General features: G+C 34.0%; 1 protein-coding gene and 1 pseudogene across 1 annotated transcript; one reads left to right on the forward strand and one right to left on the reverse strand.

Moving 5' to 3' along the window:
* Window positions 1–1,117: 1,117 nt before the first annotated feature.
* LOC137745609 (RmlC-type cupin) lies at window positions 1,118–3,598 on the reverse strand. The gene is made up of 3 exons (XM_068485585.2): window positions 3,160–3,598; window positions 2,742–2,866; window positions 1,118–1,697 (listed from the first exon to the last, which is right to left on the reverse strand). The coding sequence occupies exons 1-3, from the start codon at window positions 3,500–3,502 to the stop codon at window positions 1,494–1,496; spliced, it is 672 nt and encodes a 223-aa protein (XP_068341686.2). The 5' UTR covers window positions 3,503–3,598; the 3' UTR covers window positions 1,118–1,493.
* Window positions 3,599–14,270: 10,672 nt separating this feature from the next.
* LOC148692365 (uncharacterized) lies at window positions 14,271–17,952 on the forward strand (annotated as a pseudogene).
* Window positions 17,953–18,253: the final 301 nt, after the last annotated feature.

Consider the following 18,253-nt stretch of genomic DNA (forward strand, 5'->3'; position numbering starts at 1 on the left):
ACCCCAAAATTCATTAATATTACAAATATTATTTTGTACATGTGTTCTTGTTTCAGGAATTTTTTGTGTTTACACTGCCTCTAATGTTAATATTCATTACAAGAAAATTATGTGACGACAGATAAAATGCGTCACATTCATAATATGTGACACATTTTCCATGTCACTGTCAGCATCATGTATGAGGCGTCACGAAAATTTTAGGTGAAAATAACTACATAGTTTTGTTATATGTGATAACGCCTTCGTCACTTAATACTAGTTTAGGCTGGGAATTGTGACGGAGAAGCCCGTTGCAAAAAAAAAAAAAATCCCGACTGCAAAGATAACAAGTCATTTAAAGCTGGCGACTAGGATCTTGAGCAATACTTGGGCGAGCCCACTTAACAAATGGGACGGCCGACCCATTTCATCCAAGATCAAACCCACAATCGCTTCTTTGTAAAATCTTAATATCATCAATTTTTCTTTCTTGACTCACATAAAAATTCATTAGGAGTTGGTCGCAATGCTCTCCCACTTCCAGCGGAACTTGACAATCTTGCTTTTTTTTCGTTTTCAACCCTTTCTGCGCACTATGAAATGGAGAATTTTTTTTTTTTTTTTTAATTTTTTTTTTTTTAACGTACGTAAATTTTCCATAAGGGTTTTAATGCAAGGTCAATCGGAGAAGAAGAAAACTGAGACATTGACGTTTATTGTATCCAAATTTCATATTTTTCGTCCAAGCGATCTGTTCCAGAATCAACCATTGCAGGAAAGCATCACCAAAACTACCAATACTTCAATGCTCAAAGTTTTTCTCTAGTTAGGCCTCACTTTTCTATGAAATTTCAGTCAAAGTCCGTCGGAGAAATATCACTACGAACCTGGCTCAAAGGTTTTTCACCTTACACTTGAGGAAACTGAGAACTTAAGAGTAATTATAGCTATACAGCAATATAAAGGACTTCAGTCTTTATAAGAATTGTCATCACGTTATGCACAAATCAAATAACTCAAGTAATGTAATCTTATTTACAATATGTAAAGACAGTTTAAACTTTAAACAAAAATTAGATATTCGTTTCCTACCAACCCATTGCATTCATTGCACAAAGACTATATAGGCAGTGGATACATAAAACTTGTAAAGATCCATTCCAATATTAAGTGAGAAAAGTTTGCGAAAACAGAATTCTAGTTTTTCTGGAAACAAAAGAATGATTGCTGGGAAGCTAAAGATATGGACTGTACATTATTCATGATTGCTGAGAAGCAATGCTAGTTGAAACGAAAACACCTAAGTAAACTTGTGACTTTGCAATGCACTGCAAATCACATGCTAGGACAGAAAGTACATATATACGTAAAAGCTAAGAGAATCTTGTTAGATAGGCTATCTGTAATCTTGCTAAGCTTTGCCCTAACATTGCAAATCACATGTTGGACAAAACAACTTTTAATGTTAGACTTTAAGTTACTGTATAAGCCGCCTCGCAGAAAACTTATACTCACAGATTTTTCCACACATTAAAATCTGTACTTGAGCTGTTATAGTTTATGATGCTGTCTTGGCATCCTATAAAGTATGTAGTCCGTACCGGATCTATATTTATTAGAGCATGGGCAGTGCTACTTGGGCTAGCAGCTACAGCAACCTCATCTGCACCAATAGTCACTTCAGCATAGCCTTCATCCACCTGGTCAGTCTCCAGCTTCAGTAGTTCACAACGAAAAGAGTAAGTAAACTAATATAACAAGGTTATGAAGTGAAACACTCTGAAATTAGACATCTACGATTACGTCACTATTTTATACGTAGATTGTATTCATGTGGTTTACATAGAAATCACCCATAGTGAACAACAGATACCTACAAGCCTTCTCTCAACAACTAGTGCCAAATTACCCAACGGATGCACATTAAAATCAAGGGAGGTTTAACAAAAAACTCCCGGTACTGTTCACTTTTAACGAAAAACCACATTTATGCATTTCCCTGGTACTATTCACTATACCTTTAAAAAGGGCTTTTCATTAAAAGGGAAGTTTTTTTTAACTTTTCGTTAGTTTTCCTTAAAATCAAATCTTTAATTACTAGGTGTAGGTCCATCATCACTTTGACTGTTTACTGCAGAAAAGGCCATAAAATCAGGAAATTTAAACTTATATAAGCCATAACGGTACATGTAACATCGGCAAAATGGGAAATAAAATCTGGGAATACAACTTGCAAAAGAGTGATGAAAACATTGACATATCAGATGTAGGTCCAACATTTCGCCAATGTTAGAAATTAGAATAAAAATTACAGCACATAGAGAAAAAACAAATGTATCTTCCCGTCCTTTTTCAATGAGATTGTCCATATAAATGAAGCGGGGATTTAAAACTTAAGTGAGTTCCCTTCAGTTGTCTTGTTTTAAACATATAAAATACCAAGTACCAGCAAATTTATTTTCCACCAGAAGTAAGTTTTGACCCGACATCAGGTACACAATAAGGCAAACTGTCCACATATCTAGATATGAAGCGCAAGTTATGTCAAAGTTTTCATATTTTAGTTGTTTCATGCATGCTATCCTCCTCTATCAACTTGGTACTTTTCAACTCGTGTCACATTGCTCTAGAAAATCATGTAGATCGCCAAAATCAATTCATCCAGATACCAGGATAGATAATCTAGACATTTAGTTTACTCCAAACAACAAACAAATGGTAAAGGCATTTAGACTCGTATTGAAGCGGCGAGGGCTTACCCTAAACCTTGTTTCAGCCCCCCATATGACAAATGTTTCATTGCAAGAATAGTGCCTGTGATTCCCCCTTAAACCGCCAGGCCGGATTTCTCCAAGATGAAGCGATACACAGCTCAGAGCTCCACCTACAAAGGAGCACAATTATTCCGTCAACCTCCAAACTACCACCAAATGCAATTTGTGTGATGGGATCAGATTTGAGTTGGAAGTCCAAGTCAAAGAGAAAATCGATGCAAAAAAATCGAAAACAAAAACGAAGCAATTCAATTTCCTGCAACAATATAACTTGATAAGAATGCGAATTCAACTATCAATCTACACAACCAACAAGCTAGAAATTCAATTGCATATTTGGTGAAAAATCGACTCTCTCGACGAACCCAGAAGCGAAAAATGCAGAAAGAGAAAGGGGGTGTACCTGAAATACGAGAATCTTTGGCGAGGGAGATGGGGTCGAGCAACCATCCCCTCTTGTCTTTGGCAATCGGGGAAGGAAACCCAGAACCGAACCTCACGAGATTGGCTCTGGAATCGCTCGATTGGCTCCATTTTTTATGGGCGTCGTCTTTGTTGATGGAAAAACGAGAAGGAGAAGAGGAGTGCTGAAGTCGGAGAGAGACCCACGTCAGGAAAAGGAAGATTGAGAGGAGGAAGGGGAAGGCGTGGGGTTTCTTGAGAAAGTGAGTGACTGAAGAGGATGTGAGGGTTTGGGCGTGGAAGGGGTTCTCTGAGCTCTGGGTGTTCCTTCGAGGGTTTGCCATCACTTTTTTCTCCTGTCTCTTCAGCCCCCTTAATTCACATCGACATTCCGATGCTTATCTGAATCATTGTCGCTGTATTGCTGCACTTGGCATTTCTTATTACTATTATATATATATATATATATATATTTTTTTTTTTTTTTTTTTTTTTTGAGAGTTTTAACAAAAATTACCTAGCACTATTCATTCTTAATTAAAATGATATGGCTGATGACTAATCTTTGTCTTACTGTAAATATACAGTTCTTCTTCTTCTGCTACTAATACCATATCATATCTAAAATCTTCAAATTCATCTAAGGCTAGCATTTGGATCCTTCGAGATTTTAGAATATTTTTGTATAAAGTAGTTCACCTATGTGAGGAGATAAGGGATAGTCTAAAAGACTATTCATTAATCATGGTTATATGTCTAACTTTCTCCTTATGCATATGTACATACCAATCTGGAGGAATACTAATAAACTTATGCAAATTTCTTTTTATTTTTCTAGATAATCTTCTAATACTTTTGTAAGTTTTTTAGGAAATAATTCTAGTTGAGAGACATGGTTGATGAATATTTTATCAAGATAGCCAAACTTTTCAAAAAGTTTAAGCCTAAAATAAATGGATATGATCCTACCGGTAAAACAAATGTTAATGGTAAATTAAATTGTTGTTTTTCTACTTTAATAGACTCGTTATTAATACAATGTATTAAGTAAACTGGTCTCTCATCAAATTGTGTTATTCTCACTAGTTTTTCTAATTATTGTCTATATTTTTCTGATACGAACTCTTCCCTTATGACATTTTTTGTACTCCATGAATCTATCATAGTTGTCTTTTGTATCTTAAGTTCGTTTGCTAATTCTATTTCGCAATTTATGGTAATTAAATAACTATTTTTTGGCTTTTCTATACTATGAACAGTATTTTCTAATATCTCAGTACTTTCTTGTGATTCTGCTGAATTAATTTCTAATAACTTATTATTATAACACTTTTCGCACAATATTGAATATGTATTATAGTATTTATTTGCAACTAATTTACTACACTTACGACAATTTTTTGGCCAACCTAAATTAATTTATTTATATTCTTCTTCATATTGTTCTTCTATGAATGCATTGTAACATCCCACATCGTCCAGGGGAGTGGATCCTATAAGCCTTATATGTATATTCTCATCTTTACCTAGCACGAGACCTTTTGGGAGCTCACTGGCTTCAGGTTCTGTAGGAACTCCAAAGTTAAGTGAGTAGCGTGCGAGAGCAATGCCATGATGAGTGACCCATTGAGAAGTTCTCATATGAGTTCCCAGAAACAAAATCGTGAAGGTGTGGTAGGAGCCCAAAACTGACAATATCATGCTACGGTGGAGTCGAGCCCGGGATGTGGTGAAGGCCCGGGCCGGGATGTAACAATTTGGTATCAGAGCCTAACCCTGGCCGTGGTGTGCCGACGAGGACGTCGGGCCCCTAAGGGGGTGGATTGTAACATCCCACATCACCCAGGGGAGCGGATCCTGTAAGCCTTATATGTATATTCTCATCTCTACCTAGCACGAGACTTTTTGGAAGCTCACTGGCTTCGGGTTTCGTAGGAACTCCGAAGTTAAGCGAGTAACGCACGAGAGCAATCCTATGATGGGTGACCCACTGGGAAGTTTTCTTGTGAGTTCCTAGAAACAAAACCGTGAGGATGTGATAGAGGCCCAAAGTAGACAATATCGTGCTACGATGGAGTCAAGCCCGAATATGATGAGGGCCCGAGCGGGGATGTGACATGCACACATATACTCTTCTATATCACTATTTGTGCTACTTGAATTTTTCGAGTCTGAATCTATCATGTTAATACTCTCTATACTATAAATACTTTCATTATCACTTAAATTATCTAAACTATATATTCAACTCCATCAAATGTATTTTATTTCTCGGCTGTTTTGCTAACTTTGGGCATTTAGGTCTAATATGTCCAACTTCTTCATATAAATAACATTTACAACTATTATTATCTTTTGGTGCTTTATATTTTCTAATCCAAGGTCTGTCACTTCTTTTCCTAAATTATTTTGGAATATATTTTCTCTTCTTATACGTTCTTGAAGGTCTTATGCTGAAATTCTTATATTGTTTGTATAGTTTATATGGCCTATATTTTTTTTTGTATATTTTCTTATGCTTATTTTTCTTATTACAACCATACTGTTGTAGTAAATCTATATTTTTACAACTCATGTAAAATTGTTTCCTAATCTGTCTCTTATATTTTATTTGACTACATTCATGTATAAGTATGTCATATACATGTTGAATTCTATGTCTTATTGCAATATCATTTTTCTTTGGATGCTTTTGTCATTCATTCCAAATTTTTTCTCTTATTGGTCATTTTATTTTTGTTATATAAGTATCTAATAAATTAATACCACTAATTCTACCTGTTCTTCCTAAATATTTAAAGAAATCTGTAGTATACTCAGCTATATATTATAAATCACAAATTTATAATTGTTCTAAATTTCTAATTGCTCTTATTTGTTCTTGTTCGCTTCTGTCATCTAACCTATTATGTTCTAAAAATTCTTGTTTAATCAAAGTAACAAAACCATCAATATTAAAATGTGTCTTGGCTACCTAATGCTGTTCGAAATTTTGTATTTTCCATGACTGAAAATAATCAAAAACTAAATCATTTAAAGTATGCTTAAAATAATCTAACATATTTTATGAATTACTAAAATCTAACATTAATGCTGCATGTACGCAACTTTTTTCCCATCTCTCAATTGTTCTTTCCCAATCTTGTGGATCTACATTATCTAAATTTAATATATTTCCTGCTATATTAATTTTTTCTAACCCTCTCAAATATGGAATCCTATTTTTTCTAGGTGGCTTTATCATATTTTCTTCAACATAATCTACTTCTGCTTGTTCATTATATTTTTCATTTGTTTGTCTCAAAAATTGTTGATTAGTTCTACCCGTGTATCCTGGATTTTCTACTCCTGTGGTACTACATTCTTCATATACATTAAGCTAATACACTAATTTTTATACACTCCTTTCATATTATAATTTTTTGTTCTTATACTTACTTTAATATATTTACTAAATTCGTTTATTATCATAACAAAATTTGGAATACATCCTATGACTGCTAAGTTTGAACTTAAGTCTACTTCGGCTATTGTTATTGTTGTTTGTTAGTGATTATCCCATCTATCATCATCTATGTATACTAAAGTTTTTGTGCCTACTTGTGCTATGGTTAATTCTGCTATTCCAATTAATATTGTTCCTATGTGAATCTAACTGAAATGTGATTTTCTCAAATGCATATCTGCTTCTTTACTAAGTAAATTAAGTGTTACTTCTTTATCAATACAACTAAATTCATATTGACTGATGGTACTTACAATCCTACTTCTATTTTCAAATAAACCTAATTGATACAAATTGTATTTATTTTTCTGTGTTTTCTCAAAACCTTTTCTAATAAATTCTTATGCTTCTTCTTCATTTGGGTAAATATCTTCAACTCTAACTACTTCTTTTTCTTTTCTCCTAATGAGTTCCATTTTCTATTATCAAAATGATTTATCTTAGATCTTCTAATATGATTATTTGTACTTAAAGTTAAATTTTCTAATTTTTCTAACAAAGATGGTGGAATGATGAAGATGCGTTATGTAAAACTTGGTTTATTTCTGCTATTTGTTCTTCAACCTGATTTAATTTCTTAGCCAAACTTAAAACTAATTGAATAATTAAATTATTTTGCCTAATGAGAATATTACTAGTAGCTACTTGTGTTGAAAAATCTGTTAAACCTACTGGTTCTTTATCTAGCTTACTAATTTATTTCAAAACTTGGATATATTTTTTGGTAGTTCTAGAATCGGTCATTAAACTAATAATCTATCTATGTTATTATGTAGTTTATCTACTTGTTCACTCAACTTTTTTTGCACTAATTGAATCTTTTGAACTTCTAATTTTAACTGCTCAACTATTTCTAATGATTTGAGTTCTACTTGCTTAGGCTTACTATCTATGAGATCAACAAGCTCTTTTATCTCTATTTTGCTAGGAAACATTTGACTATTTTTATTATTATCTTCTAACTGAGATGTAATATTATCTAAATTTTGTCTGATTGTTTTTATGGAATTTGTCTAAAAATGCTCTAACAATTGGTTTAACAAATGATTATGCTTATGATTTTCTAATTTTATATTTTATACTTGACTAATATTAAGATCTATAATACTATTGGCTTGTGGATTTTCTTCATTATGCAAAATATGATTATGTTTTCTCAATGAAAAATAACAAACTAAACTATTATGGTTTAAAGTTTTTTTTTTTTTTTTTTTTTTGGTGGTTCACTAATTTCTAAATTAAGATAATATATCATAAACTACAGTCTACCTTTCTCTAAAGTTACGGCTAACTGATTTCTTAGAAACTCTCTTTCTTCTCTCAGTGTCACATCTCGGCCCGGGCGGGACCACTTCCCGGGCCCCACTCCACCGTAGCACGATATTATCCGTTTTGGGCTTACCATTCTCTCATGGTTTTGTTTTTGGGAACTCACGAGCAACTTCCCAGTGGGTCACCCATCATGGGAGTGCTCTAGCCCTCTTCTCGCTTAACTTCGGAGTTCCTACGGAACCCGAAGCCAATGAGTTCCCAAAAGGCCTCGTGCTAGGTAGGGATGAGAATATACATATAAGGATCACTCCCCTGGGCGATATGTGATGTCACACTCAAGGTCTCTAAAGTTTGACCTATTGCTCTCTTTGCTTTTAAAACTTTATGTTGCATTTTTGTATTATTATATTTACTAATAAATGAAGGATGTTCAAGATAACCAAGATAAAACTTATGCTTCTTCAAAGTCATGATAATTCTTTTGGATATGTGTGCTAATCTTCTCTTTATGCGAGTTATAATCAGGTGTCTAGGACAATAAATATCTGGTGGTTGTCATTGACAAGGTCTATAAGGACAAAAATATCTGTTGTTCATACAAAATAAACAAGTGTGATATCAGTTGTGTTAATGACTTCTGTCCTCAAGGTACTTTACTATTATAATTATACTATTAAAATGCTAAACTTGACTCTGATACCAAATTAGCAAAGCAGGCCCGGTTAAATAGTCGGATGTTCATTATAACAACTAGACATAAAACCTTGCATATGGAACTTGACATGTTTTAGTATGACGACCACTCACAATGCAAGTATAAGGCCTTAACGGCTGAATTTAGAGATACCCTAGTTAATGTCCAGTTATTTATATACCAAGCATTCAACTATAACAGAGTGCTCGAATAAAGTATGATCGTCAGTTTAGAAGGTTAATAATATAATTACAATAGTGTTTCCCTGTTTTGGACTACAAGTCTAATTAAACAAACACATTAATAGAAAGAAAAGAAAACTTACTTAAAACTTGGAGATTGCTTGAATCTGTACACTTGAACTTTTATTGATATATGGAATGTTTACAAAAAGAAATGTTTACAAAGAAGTGTTTACAAAGGATGCTATGAAATTTTAGGATGCTTGAGTGTATGAGGATTGAAGTATGGTTAGTGTTTACAAAGGATGCTATGAAATTTTAGGATGCTTGAGTGTATGAGGATTGAAGTATGGTGTATTTGGTGTTGAGATGTTAAGGTGTGTTTGTATAATGAAGGGAACTTCTCTTATACAGATTGAGTGAGAATACTATGATTTAAAATTTTTACAAATGTATGGTATGAACATCTCCTTGGTACTTGTCATCTTCTATTGTTGCTGAAACGTGGTCTGCTTATTTGTCTTCTTTTTTTTTTGCTTTGCATGTGAACTACTTGTCTTGATAAATGCATGTGAGTTTCCTGCATGGCTGTCTCCTGTAGCCTAATTTTAGCTTTTGCATGTGATATCCCTTAAATGCTTTTTCCCTTGTCTTCTTTCTCATGCCCAATTTGGGTATTATAGAATTGTTTTGTCCTGATGATTAAAAGGAAAGTTTTTTGGGGCTTTTGGTTAGTTTTTCATTTTTTATTTTTTATTTTTTGGAATTTTTGTATATTGTGAAGTGATTGGTCACCAAGTAGAGGCTGCCCCACAAATTTGATTCCAAATCCATACACACTTATTTTTACTTCTCAAACATGGCTTGTTAATTTATATTCTTTAATTTTCTTCAATCTATTCAATTAGGTGGCCAAATATTGAAGGGGGTGTATTGGAGGTAAAAAGAGGAGTAGATAGCACCACCCTAGTCCTGTCACACTAGAAATATAAACGAAGAGAGCTTTAATCATACAACTTTAGATATAATAACAGTTGGTTAAGTTGTCGATAATTTGGTGATATAAATGATGGGTCAGGTTGAGCTTTAATCAAACTTGTCGTTCATGAGATTCAAACATAAGACCTTTTCTGTGAGAAAAGAAATGAATGTCACTTGACTGCAGTATTAAGTGACCAAAATAAAGTTAAAACAAAATTGCAATCTCTAAAATGTAGTACTAAAGTGACCACAACAAAGTTATAACAAAATCGCAATCTAATATAATGATTGATGCTTAGTATTACAAGTCTAGTGATATCCTTTTGACTTTTAAATGAGGTCATAACTTCGACCTTCGTGCATGACGAGTTTGATACTAATTTATTTTTCAGTCTTTAGTTTAAATATATTGTTGTATCAAAAAAATATATAAAAAAAAATTCTTCAATGATACGTAACATTGGAGTGACAGTTTAATATATACTAGAAGTCATTTTACATTGAGTCACTATTCAAAAGCACATTGGAGTGACAATTTTTCCCTTCTAATTTTATGTTACTTCAAGTATGTCTGTCTTTATACAAATTATATATACTTAATTTTTTTCCCCTTCTCTCTTAGCTCCTCTTTGCGATGCCTGAAAAATCCCAAACCTTAAATGAACCAAAACCAAACTCTCTCCTAAAAATGTTCCTTTCTCCCTTCTCTATCCTCTCTCTCTTGCTCTTCTTTTTGAGACTCATTGAATACACAATGGCAGCTAGCAACAACTTCGACGATTCCGACAAGGCCGACCTCTAGGTTGGTATGAAATGACTCTTCATATTTGTGATTTCCAGTTCAAACCCTAACTACTCTATTTTCTGACGAATTTACAAAGAACCGGCAAGCTTAATTCCAGCCAGGTTCCGTCAACTTGGACGAGTTGGTGATGTTAATTTATTTCTTAGGTAGATGCTTCAATTCCTTTTTATTTGTTCTTTAAATTAGTTCATAATTGATTTCGAATTGAATTATATCTTAGGTCGATATTAATATTTCGACCATATTCTGCCAAGTTAATAAATGAAACTAAAAATAGAATATCTAATAGTTGCGCATCACTTAGGGCTATACAACACTGAAGTCACATCTTAAAAGATAATTCTTGATTATATCACTTAGTATTACAATCTAGTGATGTTCAACTCTGTTCTACTTGAAAGTACGAGATCTTTAAGTTTGATTCTTGTAAATGGATATTTATAACTACTTGCTACTTGGTAAGAGGGTGAACTTAAGTTCCAGTCCCACAATCAAGACACGCTAACTCATTGTGCCTTAATCAAACTCTTCCACTATCAGTTCACATATATATTTGCTTGATAATTGGGTAATTACATATAAAGCTACAAAAAACCGTAAAACTGGCGAGCTAAAGAAAGGGAAAAATCCCATCGTCGTGAGCTGAGCTTGCGATTATTGTATGCGAACCAGGTTGCAGTTTTAGAAATCTAGTATTGTTGACTTTAAAAGTTACAAAGCTTACATGACGCACATGCTGAGTAACTAATTTGCTAGCTATATTCTTATGTGGTTGATTGCTAATGCGGGCATGCAAACTCATTACTAAGTTAGATAATGCAAATAATATGAATGTGGTCAAGTGGTGATTAAATGCGTTGCTAACTTTTGCACCAAGTGACTTTGGCCTAGGAACACTATCGGCCTAGGGTCCTTTAAGCTAAAGATAAGGTTATGCAAATCACTATGAAGTTCTGGATCTTTTGCACTAGGTCTGGCAACCTCAACTCTATTGGTGAGGATATGGGTGCACCAAATCAGTATCAAGCTGTAGGGATAAATTTACTTAAAGGAAATGAATGTCTTTATGGTAAAAGTTGTTTGGTCGTCTGACTGCCTAACTCTGAATATGACTTGGGAGTAACCAAACATAGAACACTCCATTCGCTAAGAATGCTAATGAGTGATCGCCTCAAGCGAAAGAATCAAAGACTCTTCACCGGCTGAGACTTAGGATAGATAACTAGTTGAAAAATGAGAGCTTGATGCTGAACCGAATTGTCAAGAGTCCTAGATCGAGCTGATTCGGTAACTCTAGTGTTTAACCAAACTGTCAACTTCACCAATTGCCTTTGGAAAATTCTATGTAGCCAAGCTATAATCATTCGTTGGCTGCAAAAAAAATTTTGCAAACAAAAGGGATGCATCGAAAAAGGAGTTAAAAATGTCATAAAATTCTTTTGGCGATGATGATGGACACGTCGCAACAAACTTATATTGCAAATGTTTGGACAACTATATACGACGAGACATGACCGTGGCAAATACTACATTGCAACGTTATTTGAACCTTCGTTAATAATAGATGCCATGTGTAATAAAAAATCAAACGTCATATTTGACACCATATACAAATTAAAAACAAATTATTATTAATAATGAATAATCTGTAAGTTATGTGAATATATATAAACTAGATGTGAATTGTTATGTATAATGAACTATAAATTATGTAAATTATAATACATTGTATTATCATATACAAATACCAACAAAACTACAAAAGCAACATTTCCCTATTATTTAAAGTTAGTTGAATGGTTCTATACATTATGCATCGATAACATCATGTAGTCTTTGTCCCAAACTTGCAATAAGTGACATTTTTGGAACCATAAATAGGACTGAAACAACCTCGAACACAAATTAACTTTGTATACAGGTCAACATATTTACAGAACTCAGCATCCTCTACTAAAGCAACATCTGTCGGAAGTTTCAGCAACCCCTTTGATTTCCCGTTCAACAGTTCACTATCAACAATGAGTAGGTACAAATGTTCATAGTCACATGCAAACAAAATGATATAAAATGATCAGTTTTCACAAAACTTTTTGAGTCTTACACAAAGTATGATTTATCAAACTGCAGAGGTTCCTTAGTCAAGGACCATAAAAACCAGACTATTTGAATGTCCCTTCCCTATAAAACGAGGGCAAATGACACAGAGTTAACATGTCTATCTAATACAAAGGAGACCACTGATAGATCCAAACAAGGAGGAAGAATTACCAGTGTATGTTACCATTGTGCAAGCAAACTATTTTACCACTCTATAAACCTCATGACACCATATGATATTTAACTAACACTTGAAATATAGTAAAGATAAAATTACTATTAAACTCGTGCCATCAAACTTACAATTGCAAATTGTATTGCATGGAAACTTATTCTATGTATATAAAATATAAGAGATTAGAATAAAAGAATGGATTACCAAATGAAATGCTTGAAATGGTGCTCTCCATTATCTTGTAGTAGAAAAAGCAAAAAACACTGAAAAAATATAATAGAGACGCTATTAGCGAGCTTTCAATCTAGTCTAAACAAAAAATTTCTGAATCACTAATGTGGAAATGCATAATATTTTTTTAATTATAATCCAACTAAAATACTAGCATATGAGAAATGTTATAACAGGAAAAAATAAAACTTGAAGAAGATTCTTGGGTATTGGAATAAACCTCGTTTAGCATTTGAAAGTCATCTTTCATTCGGAGAAATTTTAGAATCCTAAAAAATAGTACAAAAAACAAATGAAAACTTGAAAACAGTGATAAGAAACTAGCTATCTTTCTTTTTTTTTTTTCTTTTTTTTTTTTTTTAAAGTGATCATTGGCCTCAACATACCTTCCTACCTGGAGAAAGAACAATGGCGGGGCTTCCAGTGACTTCAACTGTAACAACACCCACAAGCTGAAAATACAAGTAATCATGCTTCTTAATTGTTGTCTTCATTTAAGAATCCCTGCTATCTCCCACGTTTTTATGAAAAACTAAGCTAATATTTGTAAAAGCCTTTCATTCGCAAAATCTACATTGACCCTATTCTGCCATTCTACCCTAACTGAAGGCCAGCTAGTTTCTTTAGTGCTAATCCAACTAATGCACTTATTGAAAGAAATACAACTATAACCAGATATAACGTATTCCAATTCCACAATAATGAAATTATATAACAAAAGTTCATAATTTCATACTATAATAAAAGATAATTAGTAAAACTAATACAAAGCGAAGGCCTTCTCCTTGAGATCCATCTCTCAGTACATGAGCACCATAACCATTAGGGACCCACAAGCTGCACCCATCAGAAACGCATTGAGCGCCAGGTTCGTATAGTAAACAACAACTGAAAAAATAGTGGAATGCACTTAAAGAGCAATGGAAATTGTGAAAAGAACTAAAGGGAAAAGAAAGTGGTCTCGGATGGAATCCTAAGCTCAACACCGTTGATGCTTATCATTAGTGGTAGCATAATAAAATTCAGGTTTGTGAGCTTCTTTGTAGTTTTTAGACGTTGTCTGTTTGTTATTTAGCATGAATGCATTTTAACACTTGTTTCTTTAAATTGCAGATAAGAAAAAAAAATATATATAAAAGTATGTGTAGAAAACGAATTAGCCCTGGTATGGAAGAGAAGCTAGATAGGATGTTCATGAATACCACTGCTACTGGTGATCATGCTTGGGCACCCTCGTCTGGTATACTTCCATATGAAAATAATGATGAATCCAATGAGGATGACGACATTCAACTCAAAAGTAGTGATTCTGATGATTCTATCCCACTCAAAAACACTCAAGCTAATGAAGAGTATTTGGGGAAGAAGTAAAAAATAACTTGACAATTTGATACACAAGTTAAGAAAGAGAATAAGAAAAAAAGGAGTTATTGCAAAGAAAGGGAAAGTGGGAGGTGCTGCTAAGTTGTCAGAACAAATTGACTGATTGGTGTAATTGAGAGTAGGAATACAACTTCGAACATGGTAAAGGACTTACAAAACAGTAGCATTGCTGAAGTGATGAAGATTGTTTCATTTTTGCCTGGTGTATGGCCTGAGACCCATTTGTGGTTATTTGCAACTCGATTATTTCTAAAACCAGAGATGAGAGATATGTTCTTAATTATAGAAGATCCGCACATCAAGCTTCAATTGCTTAACTATGAACAAGCCGAAAATTAAGTGCCATGTGATGCATTTAGTTTGCAAAGTTTTATATTTCTTGGTAGACAATATAATCTAAAATATCTTAGAACTTGAGTTTATATTTTGATTTGTCATTTGGGATGGTTACTTGGATTTCTTTGTGTTTTACTTGGGATTATAATTGGATGGTTGTTATCTGGATTCTTTATTTAAGAATAATTTTTTTTCATGCATGTACTCCTCCTATTTGCAGGAATAATGATGAGATTTTTTTTCTTTTCAAAATTGCATATCTCTTTCAAGATATAGACATCTTGCAAGATGAGGAATAGTTCAACCAAACTGAATGCCTTTGTGTTCGTATTATACAACATTATTATCAAACATATATCCAAAAAACACCTTGTTTGGATTCATCTCAAACATGATACAAGTGGTTGATGGAAATATTAAGAGGAAATGAGAGGTGTTGTCATAGGATGTTCAAAATGGACAAGTAGGTATTTATGAGATTGTGTAGTGACCTGCAAAACAAGTATGGATTGAAAGGTTCAAGGAGAACGTGTCCTAGTGAAATGTTAGGAACGTTTTTGTTTATTCTAGGACAAGGTGAAAGAATAAGTCAGCACAGGAACGAATTCAACACTCTGGCAAGACTCTGAGCATATACTTTAGGAAGTTAATTGATACTGTATGCATTATGACTATTGATGTTATCAAACTGTTGGATCCTGAGTTTAATGGTGTCCTTGTAGAGATATGGAGGGACTCTAGATGAATGCCCCATTTTAAGGTAAAAAAGAAAGATATGATACTTCTTGCTTTGTCTTATGAATTAAATTATATTTATTGAAAATTGTGTTATAATAATTATTTGCATAATTGTATTGGTGTCACATTCCGGCTCGGACCCTTGCCACATCCCAGACTTGACTCTACTGTAGCACGATATTGTCCCTTTTGGGCCCCTACCACACCCTTACAGTTTTGTTTCTGGGAACTCACATGAGAACTTCCCAGTGGGTCACCCATCCTGGGGTTGCTATTGCGCGAACTCGCTTAGCTTCGGAGTTCCGATGGAACCCGAAGCCAGTGAGTTTCCAAAAGGCCTCGTGCTAGGTAGGGATAGGAATATACATATAAGACTTACAGGATCCACTCCCCTGGATGATGTGGGATATTACAATCCACCCCTCTTAGGGGCTCGATGTCCTCGTCGGTACACATCTAGCCAGGGATTGGCTCTGATACCAAATTGTCACATCCTGGCCCGGAACCCCACAACATACCGGACCCAACTCTACCGTAGCATGATATTGTCCTCTTTGGGCCCCTACCACACCCTTACAGTTTTGTTTCTGGGAACTCACACGAGAACTTCCCAGTGGGTCACCCATAACACGATATTGTCCTTTTTGGGCCCCTACCACACCCTCATGGTTTTGTTTCTGGGAACTCACACGAGAAATTCCCAGTGGGTCACCCATCCTAGGATTGATCTCGTGCAAACTCGCTTAAATTTAGGGTTCTGATGGAACCCGAAGCCATTGAGTTCCCAAAAGGCCTCGTTCTAGGTAGAGATGAGAATATACATATAAGGCTTACAAGATCCATTCTCCTGGGCAATGTGGGATGTTACAATTGGTGCTATTGGTGGTGTGCATGTTCAAGCCACAATACCTTCTGGAGATCAGGTACTATATATTGAGAGGAAATGGAGACTAACTCAAAATGTAATGGCCGCATGTAATTTTTGTTGGAGAACAATTCAGAAATAAATAAAAATAACAAAAATAATAGAACTTGAAATTCTAATACTTTATTAACTAAAAATACTTGCCATACAGAATGAAATTACAGAAACAAATACAAGAATTAAAATGGTACCAACTTGATTACAATAGGTTGAGGTGCGCAAAAGCTATGTTCTTCGAACAGTATTTGAGTCCCACTCTTGTGCTTGTGGTTCTACAACGTCTGCTCGACTAGGATACAACTACTTAATTCTACAACCCGCACTGGATTATAGAATTCTAGCGAATTGCTTTGTGTGTTTACTCTCTAGGAATTTTGTACGGAATAAAAGGAGGAAGAAAAGATGATTTACGATGGAACTGAGGACTCCAGTTATATAGGCTCTTTCATACCTCTTCAAATACTTTTTGGATGTATCTGAAACTATACAACTCTTTCCAAAAAGTTGTCTATTAACCAAAACGTTTTTAATTAATTTAATTAAAAACTTAATTCGAAATTAAAACTAATTGATCAAATTAATTTTAACCCCAAGTGAGGCCCAAGGCTCTTGTCTTGATTAATTAATATTAATATTATGGTATAATTATCAAGCGTAATCCACATAATTAGTGGCTCAAGCCTCAATCCTCACTCCAAATGGTCCAACACCTAATCACTAATAAAGAAGACTAAAATAATATAAGGACCTCAAGTTCCCTTGAGTTCCCTGATGTGGGACTTAAAGGAGCTCAAAACTCCAACAATTTTGACATGCAATTCATCTTTGCATGTGAGGTTGGGAAGGAATTGCACCTGATACAAGGATATTCTTATATGTTTTACGAAATAGTGCTTTAAAGTTTTCTAAGCCTCCAAATAGTAATGCCTCAAACTTGTGCATATGTCTGGAATTTTGCATTTGATTAGGCACTTTTTATAGTTTCTTTTTATATCATAGTAGCATGCTTTGAACATTACAAGAAAATATTATCTTGTGGATGCTGGGTACCCACAGATGAGTGACTATTTAGGACCCTATAAAGGTGAAAGGTATCATCTTCCTGATGTTCATAGGGGCAGAGAACCAATGAGATCTAAAGAGGTATTTAACCACATACACTCTTCACTTAGGAGTGTCATTGAACGCACTTTTGGTGTATGAAAAAAGAGGTGGAACATTTTAAAGGACATGCCTAGTTACCCTTTTAAGAAGCAAGTAAAAATACTAGTCGCAACTATGATGCTTCACAATTATATAAGAAGGCATGCCTAGTGTGATACTCATTTTGACAACATGAAGGTTAACTTGAATGATGGCTCAAACTCGGATGAAGAACAAGAAGAATATCATATTATCGAAGGACTTGGAGCACAAGAAATAGAGACATTCAGGAACAACATTGCTGCAAGTTTGATGCATTCATAATTTTTTTAATGTATGCTTATTTTATGTTATTATTGTTTGAAGACATTGAAGAAAATTTTAGGAACTGTTATTAGTACTCCAAAAATCTTATTTTACACTCCTCACAAATGTATTTTTCTTTATAATTATAGAAAGTTTGGAGTGCCAAATAAGATTATTGGAGTGCTGATAACAATTCTCAAATTTTATTTATTTATATTTGTTTTTTCAAAGTAGGTTTTGGTGATGCAACTACAGATGTTAATATAATATGAAGGGAAACCTTTTTTGTATTAGTATTTACCAAACACTTTTATACTTC

This window comes from Pyrus communis, chromosome 12 (genome assembly GCF_041283825.1).
Source record: "Pyrus communis isolate YQ-2024b chromosome 12, ASM4128382v1, whole genome shotgun sequence".
Lineage (NCBI taxonomy): Eukaryota > Viridiplantae > Streptophyta > Magnoliopsida > Rosales > Rosaceae > Pyrus > Pyrus communis.